The sequence below is a fragment of the Talpa occidentalis genome, unplaced genomic scaffold (genome assembly GCF_014898055.3).
Source record: "Talpa occidentalis isolate TD23 unplaced genomic scaffold, MPIMG_talOcc4v2.1 talOcc4.9, whole genome shotgun sequence".
In the NCBI taxonomy this organism is placed as follows: domain Eukaryota; kingdom Metazoa; phylum Chordata; class Mammalia; order Eulipotyphla; family Talpidae; genus Talpa; species Talpa occidentalis.
The window spans coordinates 76,926,135-76,944,690 of NW_023605305.1; the positions used below are offsets into that span (position 1 = coordinate 76,926,135).

The 18,556-nt window shown below is 39.1% G+C and overlaps 1 protein-coding gene and 1 pseudogene across 2 annotated transcripts in view; both read left to right on the forward strand.

Annotated features, from left to right (window-relative positions):
- The window catches only part of ASH1L (ASH1 like histone lysine methyltransferase), a 213,512-nt gene that overhangs the window by 137,291 nt on the left and 57,665 nt on the right, over positions 1-18,556 (forward strand). For both annotated transcript variants that reach the window (XM_037499166.2, XM_037499167.2), the window contains one exon: positions 2,742-2,836. In XM_037499166.2, coding sequence (XP_037355063.1) covers positions 2,742-2,836 — 95 coding nt within the window. The remainder of the gene's footprint in view (positions 1-2,741; positions 2,837-18,556) is intronic.
- On the forward strand, positions 11,859-13,899 carry LOC119235660 (40S ribosomal protein S29-like; annotated as a pseudogene).

An 18,556-nucleotide genomic window follows, 5' to 3' on the forward strand; every position in this document is an offset into this window, starting at 1 on the left:
TGCTGGATCGTAGAAAACCTGCACTGTGGTCTTCCTGACCCTGCATGTTCCCTGCTCTGGTGAATTCTCTCACCCTCCTGCGCTTCTGACTGTACCCAGTGCTTGTATAAATAAATAAATAAATCTTTGAAAAAAAAAAAAAAAACACGACCTAGTTTGGGACTTCATCTGGGCTATGTCAGCCTTCTTTCATTTTCTTTAACTCTTCGATCTCATTCTGGCATTGATCTTATGCCAACTATTTCCTCTACCTGATCTTCCTCTATTCCCCTCATAACTGATATTTTAGTAACATTTACTTCATAGCTTGATGTCACTTCCACAGAAGTCTTTCAGAATTATTCTATATACGTCACATTTTAATTATTTGTCTAGCATTTTTTACGGTCTGATTTTGTTTATTTCCTCATTATCCAACAAAGTAGAATGCAAACTATCTTATTCACCAATGTTAGCACTTACAACAGGACCTGGACTGACGTCTTGAGTGCTTAATAATTGTTTAATAAATAAATGAATGGTTCATTAGAATCGCTCTTCAAATTTAAAAACTTCACTAGTAAGTGAATAGAAATTGAGCAAGAAACAGGTTTTCGTAAGTCTTCTCACCAGCTGCTAAAATTAAAAACATCTCTTTGGACCTCAGTTTTCCCATCTGCAAAATGTGTTTTATTATACCTGCTCATTATAAGACATAATACACTAGATTTTTTTTTAATAAATTTTATTTTTATATTCCCCATACAATTGCAGCCCCCTTATTTTGACCCCAATCCCCCCCCTCCCCGCCTTCCACCCCCCATAGAGTGTCTCTGGTTCATAGTTTTTTGTTGATTTTGATTTTCACTTTCTTATAGTTATTCATTTTCCTGGTCCCTTATTTAAGTTTTCTAGATTCCTGCTATGAGTGAGACCATCTGGTATTTTTCTTTTTCTTTCTGGCTTATTTCACTGAGCATGATCCCTTCCAGCTCCATCCATGTTGCTGCAAATTGTATGTGTTTATCTTTTTTGAATGCTGAGTAATATTCCATGGTGTATATGTACCACATCTTCTTGATCCGGTCATCTATTTTTGGGCATTTGGGTTGTTTCCAAAGCTTAGCTATTGTAAATAGTGCTGCTATAAACATAGGGGTGCAGGTGCTCTTTGGAATTGATGTTTCTGTGTCCTTTGGGTAAATACCTAGGAGTGGAATTGCTGGATCATATGGAAGCTCTATGTTTAGTAGGTCCAGAAATCTCCACACAGCTCTCCATAGTGGTTGGACCAGTTTGCATTCCCACCAACAGTGCAGAAGAGTTCCTTTTTCTCCACATCCTAGCCAACATTTGTTGTTGCTAGATTTTTTAATATGTGCCATTCTCACTGGTGTAAGATGGTATCTCATGGTAGTTTTGATTTGCATTTCCCTGATTACAAGTGATGTTGAACATTTTTTCATATGCCTGTTGGCCATTTGCATTTCCTCTTCAGAGAAGTTTTTTTTTATCTCTTCTGCCCATTTTTTGACAGGATTATTTTCTTTGTTGTTGTTGAGTCTCATCAGCTCTTTGCAAATTTTTGTGATCAGTCCTTTATCATTAGATACACTAGATTTTTTTAAGTAATATGTTATATTGTAATCAGCCTTGCCTTGCCTTATTTACTGGAACTTAGTCAAAATAAAATCAGAGTAGACTAAATGAGTATAGGGTAAGCACAGATGGTCAGGATTGTACACCAGTAGCCTCTGTGACTATCACCTGTAGCCTTGAATGCAGAAGGCGCTTGGGAACGTGGGTGAGGGGCATGTGTGCCCAACTATGGACACCTGAGCATGGGTGTATGCGCATGTGCAAGTGTGTACACCTGAGCCTAGAGACAGGCTATAAGGGTGATGTCACTCAGAGACAGAGGACAGCTGCTGCAGAACAGCTGCAACAGGAAGCCCAGAGGAAAGAGTATACAGAGATTAACAGGGGGGCTCAAGTTGCTGTCTCCCTGATGACTTGGAGGGCTTTCCACTGCATACTATTAAAAAACCTGTGGGGATGATGCCAAGGGCACCAAGGTTCTCGTTTAAGCCGCCCAAACCGACAGTGAACCTACCAGCCTAGGATGGTTGCAAAATACTAAAGGCTTTTTTTCTCACTTCCTCTTTTTCTCTTTCTCTTTTCCCTTTATTTTATATACTTGTGAAATCTCCTGAGATTAAACTCACACCAAACATTAGGAACATAGACCAGTAAGATAAGTGGAAGAGGTAAACCTGTGGAGACATTGTGAGACTAGTAAGTGAGTAGAAATTGAGCAAGAAACAGGTTTTCTTAAGTCTTCTCACCAGCTGCTAAAATTAAAATTAAAGCAAATCACTTAACTTCATAGTTGCATCTGTTTTCAAATCATAAACTAGAGCTGACATTTCTTCTTACGTACTTCACAGGATTCATATAAATGATAATCTGTGAAAGTGCTTTATGAACTGTAAATCTTTAACCAAATATAAGGTAACATAGTTACCAAATTTGAACTTTAGTTTCCTCTGAAAAACTGTTGGAGAATACTGAAAAGACTTATGTATAAGGGGCAATTGTAGAAATTCTAAAATTTCTCTGAAGGTAATTGGTACCCCTTCACCCAAAAATAAGCATTTAAGATTTAAACCATTTTTAAAACAAAAATTCTGGTAGATTGATGCTCTCCTTTGACCAATGAGGAAATATCATTGCATCTGTTTCCTGTTCTTTTCTGATCACAGCCCAAAGAGCCGATTGATCCAATTAAAAAAAGAGAAGCTGGAATACACTCCAGGAGAGCATGAATATGGATTATTCCCAGCCCCCATTCATGTTGGTGAGTACTCAATATACACAATCTATTGCTGAATAGAAATGGTATTTCTTGTGTTTGAGTAAAATATTAATGTTATTATTTTTACTTCTCCAGTGGGGAGAAGCTTTCTTTACTATATGATTTATATACTAAAGCCTCACTTGGAAACTCGAACTTTAAACAAAACAATATGTAATGAATTCATTTCACCACAAGCTATTTTTCTTTTTTTTTTTTTTTTTAAAGATTTATTTGTTTGTTTATACAAGCACTGGGTACAGTCAGAAGTGCGGGAGGGTGAGAGGATTCACAAGAGTCAGAGTGGGGAACAGAACAGGCAGAGTGATGAAATACACTGCTGAGAGGAGCAGCGGGCGCAGCAGGAGAGGTCTGCCGTGCCATGTGGGACCCTCGCCGGTGGCCAGGGATCACACCGGCGCTGCTGAGGCTACGGGCAGTTTCGCAGCCCAGTGCTCAACCGCTGAGCCACCAGGGGAGGCCCACAAGCTATCTTTCTTAATGAAGAATAAAGGTTAAGTTCTCTAGGCATATTTTTGATCACGAAAACATCACCAAACTTCTATAGAAAGACCCAAAACAATTCTAATATTAAGCAATATTTTGTATTAATTTTTTCATTCATTTTACAACTCAAGTATTTCAGCTGAGGGTTGAGGATGGCTGGAGCTTGTGCCAGCAGCTCATTACAGGCAGGAAACAACCCTGGACAGGACTCCCTCCCATCACAGGGTGCACTCACACATCCCCTACACCCTCAGACTGGGACAATTGAGACACTCCAATTAACTTAGGATATTGGGATATGGGAGGAAGCCAGAGTACCAGAGTACATCACACAGGCATGGGTGAATGTGTAAACTCCACATAGGTAATGGCCCCAGTGTAAAGGCAAGAACGGTTACAGTGCAGGTTTTCTGATCCCATGCAGACTGGGTAAAGGAGGAGTCGGAGTCCTCAGTAGTTTTGCAGGTTTTTTATTTGGGGTTCACCAGGCATATGGCAGGCAGGGGTGCTGGCTGGGTGCTGGTGCAAGTCTTCACTCTATCTGGGCTCTCTGGTGATCTCGGCTTCTCTTCGGCTTCTACTGCTGCTCCTGCTGCTACTGCATGCTGGCGTCCCCGTGACGCCGCCCTTAAAAGCACAGTCTTAGCTCAGCTGAATCCCATCTACCTATGCCCACATCCTATTCCAGGTGCCCGCCATCAGGCATGCATTCAGGACAAGGATCCACCATCTATCCTGATGGCGGAAGGGCAGAAAAGCCTGACATTTTCTTTACCCTACACCCAGCTAAGAATTTTTTTCCCCCCTCTTATCAGCATGACAGAATAGAGTTGTATGGGCAGGAATGGACACAATGCAGGTTTTCTAATCCAGCAAACCAGATAAAGGAGGAGGATTTACCTGGTACACAGCAGGCAGGAGTGCTGGGGGGCCAGGAGGCTGGCAGTCCTCCCAGCCCCCAGCAAATCCGCACTCTCTCTGGGCTCTCTGACTTTCTCTGCTTCTGCTGCTTCTTCTCTGCTTCTCTCTCGGCTTCTCTTTCGGCTTCTGCTGCCCTTCTCGGCTTCTACTGGCATCCCTCTGATGCCGCCCTTAAAAAAGCACAGTCTCAGCCCAGGTGAATCCCATCTACCTCTGCCCACACCCTATTCCAGGTGCCCGCCATCAGGCATGCATTCAGGACCGCAGGATCCATCATCTATCCTGATGGCAGGAGGGCAGAAAAGCCTGACATTTTTCCTTACCCTACAAGAGTGAATAAGAAAAAGATGGGAACATACAGATGAGGAGTAATTTTTGGCTAAATCTTCATGAATAATTATACAAAAACTCTGCCATTTCCATTCATTATGATGGTTATAACAAAATAATGTTGAATGAAACAACTTGGAGAAACTATACTCATTCTCAAAAATTCTACAAACTCCATGCTATCTAGGAGCCAAATGGCTTAAATCTTATTTACTGGAGTTTCAGTGGACAACATTACCTATAGTTTTTTATTTCCTAACCAAGTCATCTAAGAAAACACAACTATCAGTTCACTTTCAAATGTTTCCCATGATCAAAAGGAGTGAGATGATTTATGGGTATGTAGTCAAAGGCAAAGGGCCTGCTGCTTTTCCTGGTCATATGGCTGCTTGAAAACTGAGCAAGATTTATCTTCTATTTTGTTTTGAAAGAAAATACTGTTGGGCCTCCCTGGTGGTGCAGGGGTTAAGTCTCAGTGCTATCAAGTTGTCACCAGCCACCTGCAGCCTGAATTCGATCACTGGCCTGATCCCTGGCCCTGGAGCTAACCCGCATGGCTCAGCAGACCTCTCATGTCTTGCCCACTGCTCCCCTCAGCAGTGTATTTCAGTAGATCTGCCTGTTCTGCTCCCCACTCTGTCTCTGGTGAATCCTCTCACCCCCACATCTCTGGCCTGCACCCCAGTTCTTGTATGCATAAATAAATCTTTAAAAAAATAAAAATAAAAATGCTAATTCTCCTTGACATGGTAAATTCTCAAGCAAAACTATTTTACTGAGACCTGTTACTTGAAGATTTGTAGGGCAGCTGCTCCCCTCAGTCTGCTGCTCCCCTCAGCCTGATCCTCCCCTCAGCAGTGTATTTCAGTAGATCTGCCTGTTCTGCTACACACTCTGTAACTGGTAAAACCTCTCACGCCTACCCCCACACACCTCTGGCCTACATCCCCGTTCTTGTATGCATGAATAAATAAAATCTTTAAAACAAAGAAAATAACATCAAGACTTTGTTTAGCATTTGAGTAACAGTACCTTCTAATATCCTACGATTGAGCTTATTAGCTAAATAAAACGTACCTAGAAGTCATTATAGGTCCTCCCTTTTTTTAATACTTCATCAAGTCCCTCTCCCTATTCTGTTATTTCCACCTTGAAATATGTCCTGCTTCTTTCCGAATTCATTCCAGCACTCAAGTTAATGCCATGATTATCTTTTTTTAAGTTTTTTTTTCCAAAGATTTATTTATTTATGCAAGAACTGGGGTGGTGAGAGGATTCAGCAGAGACAGGGGAAGCAGAACAGGCAGCTCTACTGAAATACACTGCTGAGGGGAGCAGCCGGCGAGACAGAGATCTGTGCCATGTGCATCACCTCCCTGGCTGGGGTCCAGAGTCGTGCTGCAGTGGCTGTGGATAGCTTCATAGTGCTGCATTTTAACCCCTTGCGCCACCAGGGAGGCCCCTTTTATTAAGATGTTTTTTAATTTTTTATTTTTTACATCATTGTTCATTTTTAAACAATATTTGCTTCCTCCCACACCCTCAGGTATAGTCCTATAGAGTTTCCTTCACCAATGCACCCATCACCTCAGTCCCCTGTGTTCATTCCTCCCTCCCTCTGATCCCTCTCCCTCCTCCTCCCCTGCAGGATGTCTCTCATTTATAATTGTCTGTTTTTGCTTTGTTGTGTTTTGTATTTTATTATTTTTTTACACTGATGTCTTCTTTGGTTCCCCTATATTCCTGCTGTAAATGAAGCCATCCGATATTTTTCTTCAGACTTATTTCACTGAGCATAATTCCTTTTAGCTCCATCCACGTTGCTGTGAATGGCATGAGTTTATCTTTTTTGATTGCTGAATAATATTCCACATCTTCTTGATCCAGTCATCTATTTTTGGGCATTCGGGTTGTTTCCAGGTTTTACCTATTGTAAATAGTGCTGCAATAAACATAGGGGTATTTTAAGGTTTTGTTGGTTTTTTTTTTTTTTTTTAGATTTATTTATGCATATAAGAACTGGGGTGTAGGCCAGAGGTGCGGGGGTTGAGAGAATTCACCAGAGACAGAGTGGAGAGCAGAACAGGCAGACCTACTGAAATACACTGCTGAAGGGAGGAGCGGGCAAGACAGGAGAGGTCTCTGTTCCATGTGGGTAGCTCCCTGGCCAGGGATGGAACTCCGGCCACAGGGGCAATAGTGTGATAGCACTGAGACAACCCCTGCGCCACCAGTGGGGAGGGCCCAATGCCATGATTATCTTTTGCTTAGGTACTGCAGTAATCTAACAAATCGACTTCCAATCTTGCTTCCCCTCCAATCCACTCTCCATGTAGTATGGAGAGAAATTATTTTATAACTGGAACTAGATCATTGTTAAAATCTTTCATTAGAACTCCTTACCCTGATTTTTAAAAATGGGCTGGTTCTAACTCACTATCACTTCTCATCTTTCTGCTCCCATCTTTTCATAATTCACTGTATTATGTCACACTGATCTTCTTTCAGATCTTACAACATACACCAAATCCTTTCCCATTAAACTTTCATTATACTTATTATTGCCGTTGTCTGAAGAACTTTTCAAAATCTTCCTGTGGTGGTTGCTTCTCATCCTTTAATGATGACCTTAATGTCAGTTGGCGTCTTATATATCATGTTCTTTAAAGTTGTTTTCCTCATTGTCCCATCCAAAAGGACTTCTATTTCTTTATTCTGTATTCTGCTTGTTTTTTTGATGTCATATATAAGTACTCTGTTTACTGTTTTGTTATCTGTTTCCCCTCTAGGAGCATAGTACTCTTCTTTGATTTCCCAGTGCCTGTTGCATAACAGGAGTTAACAAATACTTGTTGAAAGAAAAGGAGGAGAAATTAGGATAAATTATTAATTTTTTTGAAAGATTTATTTATTTATGCATGCAAGAACTGGGATACAGGCCAGAGGTGCTGGGGGTTAGAGGATTCACCAGAGACAGAGTGGGGAGCAGAACAGGTGAATCTACTGAAATACACTGCTGAGGGGAGCAGTGGGCAAGACAGAGAGGTCTGCTGTGCCATATGGATTAGCTCCCTGGGCAGGGATCAAACTCATGCTGCAGCCGCTGGTGATAGCTTAATAGCGCTGAGACTTTAACCCCTGCACCACCAGTGCCCCATGATAAATTACTGACATAGATGACAGTTTTTAGGAACAACTTGTATAGTTGATGTTGATTGGATGCTTTAAACCTTTTTCAACATGATTCTCACACTCTTATGGAATCTTTTCTTTGTTGTAATTATCTAATCCTCTTTTTCTTCCCAGAGGGCCCAGTACCAGCAGTGTATTTTAAGCAGCAGCTATAGACAAGTTCTGAAGTAAAGATTAGTGTGATTTCATTATTTTGTGTTGGTTGGTTGGAGGAGGGGTTTAACTACAACAGAGTTAGTTACAAGGTTTCATTCTCAGGTAACTATGCTAGTGCTTACTTAATGAAGCTAAGAGTAAGTTTCATATTTTCTGGGAGTGGTGCCTAAGTTCTCTTGAAAAAGCCTTTTGTTTTTACTAGCCAGGTCACGCAGTGGAAATAGATTCTCAGAAGATTTAGCTACTACCTAGAACCAGCTAATGATAACTAGTCTTGAAAATAAAAAGTAATATTAAAGTCCCATTTAAAGAAAACATGGCAGTTTTGCCCACTAGTTTTGTACTGAATGACAAATTAGCTAATTTAGATATTAGAATGAAGCTCTAAGTATTCAAGAGAGTAGGGAGGAGTCAGTTAATTTCAAGGGGGAGAGGAATAATAATGTATATGCCAGTATTTGTCACATCTTTAGCATGAGTAGTGTTCAAGAAGTCCAGAATGGAAATCACTTAATGTAAATAAAGATTATATCTCTTGAGTCCCCATTTTAATCTCTCAGACTAATTTCTGCTCATGGTACAGTGACTAAATAATGGAAAAATCTACATGTAGTGGGTTATTTTCCTGTGAATCAAGGCTTAAAACCAGACTATTGAATAGTAGGTTTGTTTGCTTTTTTTTTTCCTGTACAGTGCTGTTTTGTTGTCCAAATAGTAAATTATGATTAGGATAGGGAGAGAGGCCAGTCATTTGCTTTACACAGGTCACAGATAAAGAGCATACTTCAAATCAACCAGACCTAGGTTCATCTCTTCCCTTGACATATCAGTTATATGAATAAAATAGTCATATAAATAAAATAATACATCTTACCATTGATGGAGTCAAATTCAATATATGGAAACTAATTTATTTTGAAATGTTTAGTGATGTAAGGTTTATCTCATCAGAAAAATGCAATTCAAATTTTACTTATAATAAATACTTATCAAAATTTATGATGTACCCCTTATATATATGGGGTTATTTTTTTTAATTAAATTTATTTTCTTACATCATTGTTAATTTTGTACAGTATTTGATTTCTCGCCTCAGGTGTAATCCCTGTACTTCTCCCACCACCTTAGCACCCATGATCCATCACCATAGTCCTTTGTGCTCTTCCTTTCCATTTTGACCCTTCTTCCTTCCCCTCCCCTGCTGTATGCCTCAGAGCTATGGTCACCTTCCAAGTTTGGTCTTTTTTTTTTTCCCATCCTTTATTTAGTTTCTCTATTCTACATATAAGTGAAACCATCTAATATTTATCTTTTTCCTTCTGACTTATTCACTTAACATAATTCCTTACACAGCCATCCAAGTTGCTGCAAATGGCATGAGTTTATCTTTTTTGATTACTGAGTATTCTATTGTGTATATGTACCACATCTTACATTTATAGTTAATTGGTACTTAACAAGTGTGCCACAGGAAAGAATGCTCTTTTTTTAAAAAAAAAAAAAAATTTATTTATTTTTATACAAGAACCGGGGTACAAACCACATGTGCGGGGGGGTGAGAGGATTCACTGGAGAGAGAGCGGGGAACAGAACAGGCAGACCAACAGAAACGCACTGCTGAGGGGAGCAGTGGGCGAGACAGGAGAGGTCTGTCGCACCATGTGGGTATCTCCATGGCTGGCGGGGATCGAACCGACACTGCAGAGGCTGCGGACAGCTTCACAGCGCTGCGCCCAACCGACTGCACCACCAGGGAGGCCCAAGAATGATCTTTTCAGCTTATGTTTTTATAATTGGATATACACATACAAAGAATGAAGTTGGATCCCTACCTCACATCATATTAAAAAATTATCAGCTAAGTGCTTCTCTGGTAGCGTAGGGGTGAGGTCTCAGCGCCATCACTGTAACAGCCTTAGTTCTATCCCCATCCTCAGCCAGGGGGTTAATCTATGTATAGTGCAATGTACCTCTTCTATCTTAGATCTGCCTGTTCTGCTCCCCACTCTGTCTCTGGCAAAAGCTCTCATCCCGCACCCCTGCACCTTGGCCTACACCCAGTTCTTCTATGCATAAATAAATCTTTTTTAAAAAAATTATCACTCTAAAGAAGCGCTAAAACCCAACACTAATGATAAAGGACTGATCACAAAAATCTGCAAAGAGCTGATGAGACTCAGCAACAACAAAGAAAATAATCCAGTCAAAAAATGGGCAGAAGAGCTAAAAAGAAACTTCTCTGAAGAGGAAATGCAAATGGCCAACAGACATATGAAAAAATGTTCAACATCACTTGTCATCAGGGAAATGCAAATCAAAACTACCATGAGATACCATCTCACACCAGTGAGAATGGCACATATTAAAAAAACTAGCAACAACAAATGTTGGCGAGGATGTGGAGAAAAAGGAACTCTTCTGCACTGTTGGTGGGAGTGCAAACTGGTCCAACCACTATGGAGAGCTGTGTGGAGATTTCTGGACCTACTAAACATAGAGCTTCCATATGATCCAGCAATTCCACTCCTAGGTATTTACCCAAAGGACACAGAAACATCAATTCCAAAGAGCACCTGCACCCCTATGTTTATAGCAGCACTGTTTACAATAGCTAAGCTTTGGAAACAACCCAAATGCCCAAAAATAGATGACTGGATCAAGAAGATGTGGTACATATATACGATGGAATATTACTCAGCATTCAAAAAAGATAAACACATGCAATTTGCAGCAACATGGATGGCGCTGGAAGGGATCATGCTCAGCGAAATAAGCCAAAAAGAAAAAGAAAAATACCGGATGGTCTCACTCATAGCAGGAATCTAGAAAACTTAAATAAGGGACCAGGAAAATGAATATAAGAAAGTGAAAATCAAAATCAACAAAAAACTATGAACCAGAGACACTTTTTGGGGGGGTGGGGGGCGGGAGGGGAAGGATTGGGGTCAGAATGGGGCGTTTGCAATTGTATGGGGGAATATAAAAATAAAATTTAATATTAAAAAAATAATAATAATAATAAAGGGAAATAGTTTCAAAAAAAAAATAAATAAAGGTTACCTGCTGTGTATACTCAGAAGAAGGAGAGGCTGGCATTTATCCTAGGGCTGAAATAAGAAAGTTGGAACAGACCTTAGGGATGTTCTGACATCTGAATTGATCTCCGAGTGTTCTGAGTTCACACTGCCTTCAAGACTGAAACTTACTCTTCTTATGAATTTTTTCATTATTAGAGTTTTGATTTTAACCTAGAAAATATGAAATTAATCATAATTTGTAAATCATAGCTGAAATTTTTAGATTGAGATCAGGCTTAGTGCATTCTGCATTATTTTATGATTGGTCAACATAGTGCCCTTGTGTAACTATTTGTCCTAATAATTACAGTGTCAATGACAACATGAAATCAGTCAACATATGTTAATTTTTACTTTCAACTAACTTTTTGAACATAAGTTGTAATAAAGTAAGACCAATGTATTCAAAAAAAAAAAAAAGAAGAAGAGCTAAAATTCTTAGAAGAGTTACATTTAGAAGAAAACATTAGTAAATCTTTATGACCTTAAACTAAGCAATAGCAATATATATATATATCACCAAAATTTTATGCAACAAAAGAAAAAGAAATTGGACTTTATCAATATTTAAAAACTTTGGGCTCCTGGACCTCCCCTGGTGGCGCAGCGGTTGAGCTCTGGGCTGCGAGGCTGCCCTCAGCCTCTGCAGCACCGGTTCGATCCCCGGCCACCAGCAAGGGTCCCGCATGGCGCGCAGACCTCTCCTGCCGCCCACTGCTCCCCTCAGCAGTGTACTTCGTCACTCTGCCTGTTCTACCTCCGCTCTGGCTCTGGTGAATTCTTTCACCCTCCTGCACTTCTGACTGTACCCAGAATAAAATAAAATAAATAAATAATAAATAAATAAATAAATAAATCTTTTAAAAATAATAAAAATAAAAAAAATAAAACTTTGTGCTCCAAAGAACACCTTAGGAAACTGAAACAGCAACCCATAGAAAGGAAGAGACATTTGCAAATCATATAGCAAGTAAGAGATGTATATCCAAAAACCCATACATGAAAACAACTATTATTATTCATTAATAATAAAACTCAAATAATACAGTTTTTCTAACAGGTAAATAATTTAAAGACATTTCTCAAAACTTTATATGTATACACACACACAGAGAAATGGCCAATAAGTATATGAGAAGTTGCTGAACATCATTAAAGAATTGGTGAGGGTAGGAAGAAATTGGAATCCTCATACACTGCTGGTGGGAGTATGAAGTATACACACACACAAACACACACACACACACAGAGAAATGGCCAATAAGTACATGAGAAGTTGCTGAACATCATTAAAGAATTGGTGAGGGTAGGAAGAAATTGGAATCCTCATACACTGCTGGTGGGAGTATGAAGTAGTATTAACCTCTTCACAAGACATTTTGACAGTTCCTCAATAAGTTAAACATAGAAGTACCATATTACCCAGTAATTCTGATTCTGGGTATATATCCAAGAGAATTGAAAGATTATAGCCGCATAAAAGCTTATATATGAATGCTTATAGCAGTAGTATTCACAATAGCCAAAAAGTGGAAGCCAAGTATCCTTCAGTTGATTGATAAAATATGTTATGTCCAGTCAATGGAATGTTATTTAGCAATTACAAGAAATGAAGTAGTAAGACATGCACCAATATAAATGAACCTTGAAAACATGACACGTGAAGAAAACCACCACAAAATGCCACATTTTATGATTCCACATATATGAAATGTCCAAAAGAGCAAACATATGGATTAATGATTAATGGATTAATGATTGTTAGGGACTGGAGGCAGAAGGAGTGGGTAGTGACGGATAATGGTAAAGGAGTTTCTTGGGGGAGGACAGAAATGTTATAAAATTATAACATTGACTAATGACTAATGTTGGTTACATTAGTCAGTGGTCTACAAGGAAATAGAACCAATGAGATATAGGAAAAGATTTATTTTAAGGACTTAGCTTAGGCAGTTATGGAGTCTGGCATGTCCAAAATCTACAAAGTGGTTTTGCAGGGTGGGGACCCAGGAAAGAGTTGATATTGTAGCTCAAGATGTCTGAAAACAGTCAAATCAAAATTCTTTTGGGGGAATCAGTCTTTTCCTCTTTAGGCCTTAAACCAATTGGATGAAATCCACCCACATTGTGGATGGTAATCTGATTTGTTAAGAACCTGCTAATTTAAATGTTAATATCATCTACAATTCCTTACAGAAATCTAGAATGTTTGACCAAATATCTGACATAAAATTAACTATTACACCATTTTGCCTCATTGTCTCTGAGAAAGCACGATGGCTCACCAGCAGCTCTACTGGAGTCATCTGAGAAAATTTGGCCAAGTTTCTTCTCTTGCCACATCTGTTTAAACTGGCAAGGTCTGATCCCAAAATATGGCTTCAATATGTGCCACACATGTTTCCATCAGTACAACAAGAATATAAGCTTCATTAAGTTGGATTAAGTAAACTTCCTTAAATTGGTCATCTAAGACATGTACTTCTCAGCAGATACAATGCTAGCTCTTTGTACATAAAATTAAAAAGACAAAGACTTGGGCCTCCCTGCAGGTTAAGTCTCTGCACTATGAAGCTATCTGCAGCCACTGCAGCACAAGTCCATCCCCAGCCAAGGGGCTGGCCCACATGGCACAGCAGACCTCTCCTGTCTCGCCCACTGCTCCCCTCAGCATTGTATTTCAGTCAATCCACCTGTTCTGCTCCCCAGTCTGTCTCTGGTGAATCCTCTTATACCCATGCTCCTCCCCGCCAAACCCGCACCTCTGGCCTACACCCCAGCTCTTATATGCACAAATAAATAAAATAAATCTTTAAAAAACAAAGACTTCAAAAATTTTTTTCAATAAAATTAACCACTATAGTGATAGTTGCACAACTCTATACTAAACCTCATTGGGTAGTACATTTTTTTCATTTTTTAATTTTCTATTAAAAAATTAATTTTCTTTTTTTTTTAAAAAAAAAAAAAGATTTATTTATTTATTTATACAAGCACTGGGTACAGTCAGAAGCTCGGGGAGGGTGAAAGAATTCACCAGAGCCAGAGCAGGGAGCAGAACAGGCAGAAGGACTGAAGTACGCTGCTGAGGGAGCAGCGGGCGGCAGGAGAGGTCTGCGCGCCATGTGGGACCCTCCTCTGGTGACCGGGAGCAGCCGGGGATCGAACCGGCACTGCAAAGGCTGCAGGCAGCTTCGCAACCCAGCGCTCAACCGCTGTGCCACCGGGGAGGCCCTAATTTTCTATTTTTTAAAAGATTTATTTTACTTATTTTATGCATACAAAAGCTGGGGTGTAGCCAGAGGTGGGGGGGGGGTGAGAGGATTCACCAGAGCCAGAGCGGAGAGCAGAATAGAGTGACGAAGTACACTGCTGAGGGGAGCAGAGGGCCAGCAGGAGAGGTCTGCGGGCCATGCAGGACCCTCGCCGGTGGCCGGGAATCGAACGCTGCAGAGGCTGTGGGCAGCTTCGCAGCCCAGCGCTCAACCGCTGCGCCACCAGGAGAGGCTCCTCAATGAAGCTTTTTTTTAAGTATATTTATGTTATTTTGATCCAGGCATGTATTATTAAAATCAGTGATTACAAAGTACTGACGAAAACAATTCATGCTTTGAGCTTTTTGGCCAGAGGTAGTATCAGATGTTAATGTCAAAAAAATGTTTATGGAGTAGGGGGGTATCTTGTCAATAAAACAATTTCAAACAAAAAAAATTAACATTAAGATAAAATGTTGTGAAATGGAAAATGTTCAAGGATAAAAGTGTTATTTTAAGGATCCTTGACACACATTAAATCAAACATTTATGGATTCCTTTCCCCATTGCACACCCTTGTAGCAAGATGATCTTGAGCAAGTTATATAACTACTGTACATCTCAGCATTCACTTATGTATTTTGATTATTATAAGCTTGAGTTATAAGATTAAGTGATATTTATTTTTTACTTAACAGAGTGAATGCCCCTTCCCCTTGATTTACTGTAACAGTGTTCAATGGCTGTGAGAAAGAGAAAAGCCATCCCATTCATTTCTAGAAAACTGAAGTATAAGTGGAAAGAAGGAAATAATAAAGAATAGAGATCAGTAAAATATTAAACAGACAATAAGAAAACGAAGATTTGAAAAGAGCAATAACCTCTGGCTGCATCAAGCTATGGACTTTCTGTGATAATAAATGTGCTCATCTGTTGTTAATATACGTACCACTCTGGTGGGGTATGTTGATAATACAAATGATTTTACACATTTAGAACCAGGGGTATATGGGAAATTTCTGTACCTTCTACTCAGTACTGCTTTGAACTAAAACTGGTCAAAAATATAAAGTCTGTTTTTTAAAAACAATGTATAATAGTATAATGTAATTAGGAATAAATTTATCCAAAAATAGGCAAGATCATAGAAGACCTAGATAAATGGAGAAATATGCCATGATTGGAAGCCTCTAATATTATATGCAGCATAATCTATAAACTATAGTACCATCAATCTTACTGTAAAAATTGAAGAAAGAAGAAAAAACCACAAAGCCTTAATTAAGCTCTTTGAATTCTTCCTTTACTAAATGAGCATGGTTCTAGTAGCTGGAGATGGGCCTCCATTGGAAACAGCCCCTTCTCTGGCCTTTCTTTGCACAGGCGCCCACCCACACCATGCTCAGTGTGTCTCATTCTCAAGTAACAATTAGTTGCCTAGAAATGTAAAACTTCTCTATAATTTTAAACTTAGATTGTTTTGTTGTATTTTTTGATACTCATCTTCTGTTAAAGATGCATAGTTGGGCTCTGATTTTTTTCCCCCAAAACCAAATAAGCCCTTACCTTTCCTCTTGTCTCTGGGGAATGTGAGCTGATGTTCTTATTTAAACTTTTTGGTTTTGTTTACTATACTATCCATTGTTCTTTAGCCAGAAACTCTCTTGTCATCTGAAGCAATGTGACTGAAGACCCGTTTTTCAGTTATTTGTTGGCAAGTTGCCTAATATTTAAAGAGAAAGAAAAACTGATAACTAATTCTAAGCTTTATATGGATTTGCAAAAAATCTTCAAAATGATTTTGAAAATATAGTCAAAAAAGTTCAGTGATCTTTTAAAAAAAAAAAGGCTGGGAAATTTAACATTATTTGACTTTTGGAGTTACTGTTCACTCGTATTGTGATACAAAGAAACAGACAAACCCTTGAAATCTGGTATAGACTGAGGCTGCTGGAAGGGGAGGTTCGCAGTCAGGGCGGGTAGAGGACCCTGTGGACTCTGGTGGATTTGGTGATTTGTTGGTGCACATGGTATAACAACACAGGGTTGGTATCCAATGGTGCATCAATAAACTTTTTTTAAGGTTTTTTTATTGGGAGTTACTGTAAAGCAATTTGATCAACTGTCATGTTGCTATTAAAATAGATCTATAAAGGGGCTTTCCTGGTGGTACAAGGGGTTAAGACTCAGCACTGTGAAGCTATCTACAGTTACTGCAGCATGAGTTCGATCCCCGGCCAGGAAGGTGACCCACGAGGTGCAGCAGACCTCTCCTGTCTCACCTGCTGCTCCCCTCAGCAGTGTATTTCAATAAACCTGCCTGTTCTGCTCCCCACTCTGTCTCGGTGAATTCTCTCACACACACCCTCCCCCGCACCTCTGGCCTGCACCCCAGTTCTTGTAGGCATAAATGTATAAATCTTAAAAACAAATAAATAAAATAAAATAGATCTATAAAACTCCGTAGATATCCCAGAAATAGACCCACACTGTTATGGCCATTTGATTTGGGCACAAGTCTTAAAGCAATATAGTGGGGAAAGTAACATCCTTTCAACAAATGATACAGAAACAGTTGAATGCTCATATGAAATTAAACTTTGATGCTTACCTTGTGCAATTCTATACTCATGCAGTTAATATAACCCTGACACAAAAATCTAACAAAAATTTTAGGGGGAAATAAGTCTACAAAGTTAATTGTAAATATATATGGGAGAAACACTTTAGGACTAGAAACTTGATATGACATAGTTCAGTAGACTTTAAAGCTAAAGAATAAAACTGCTACAAGAAAGCATAAGATGATATCTTTTATAACCTATGTGTAATTTTCTTATGTAAGATATAAAGAACAGTAACTGTAAAAGAAAGTACTAATGTACTTTGACAAATGTATTAACTCATAAAAATACACTGTTAGAGCAAAAGAGGTGTAAAATTTTACTTTTTTGCCCATGATAATTTGTTAAATCTACAAGGTGAAATTACAAGAAAGTGAAACAACTTCAGTTAGTGAAAACAAGCAAAATATACCTTTAAAAAAACAGATACACAAGACACAAGCTGAGATAAAATACTCACAAACTGTATATATTCCTGAAAATATAAAGAATTTCTACAGGGCGTCCCCGGTGGCGCAGCGGGTTGAGTGCAGCAAAGCTGCAGCGCAGGTTCAATTTCTGGCCAGCCAGGGAGAAACCCACATGGCACGGCAGACCTCACCTGTCGTGCCTGTTCTGCTCCCCATTCTGTCTCTGGTGAATCCTCTCGCCCTCCTGTGCTTCTGGCCTGTACCCCAGTTCTTGTATAAATAAAAATCTTTCAAAAAAATAATTTCTATGAATGAATTTTAAGATAACCTAATTTTAATATGAAGATCTGAACAGTTCACCAAAGAAAATATACAAATGGCCACTAAACACTAGGTATTAAAAAATAAACCACTAAGTAGCATTACATTAGTCATTAGGAAGTGTAAATTAAAACCACAAATAGATACCACACACCCACAGAGGCCTAAAATTAAAAATACAGACAACAACAAATGTTGGCACAACCAGAATGTTAGAAATAGTTGTGGGAGAGCAAAATGGTACTATTTTTTTGTAAATTTAAGCCATTAAAAATTTTTTGCAATAAAATATATGGTTCTCTTGATGAAAGCAGGACATGTAAGATTGTTTGGTAGTTTTCAGAAACATCATAACAGCCATGATTTTCCTGATTGCTGTATAGTCTTCAGTAGTGTACAGAGTTACTGTGTGAAACTGATGTCAGACAAGTTAAGACTGCATCTGTGCAACCATCATTTTGGGGATTGTTGGTAATCTGGGCATATTTTCCCCAAATAACTTTACCTCCTGTGGTATATTCATACAGTGAACGATTAGGCAGCAGTAAAAAGGAAAAAAGCTTTATAATTGACATACCTCCACTTCAGGGAAGATGAAGTAGATATATTTTTCCCGTTCCAGTAAGAAGCAATAAAAAACATTACAATAATATATTTGGTCCCAGAGCATTCCTGTTGGGTGCCAACTAACCAGGCTTTTTCACATCTCAGACTTAGAGACAGTCCATTCACACATCAATCCCTTACCAGGTGCAGTTTTGGCACCTGCATCTCTGAGGAGATGGATTCTTTTTTTTTTTTTTAAATAATAAATTTTATTTTTATATTCCCCCATACAATTGCAAACGCCCCATTCTGACCCCAATCCTTCCCCTCCCGCCCCCCACCCCCCAAAAAGTGTCTCTGGTTCATAGTTTTTTGTTGATTTTGA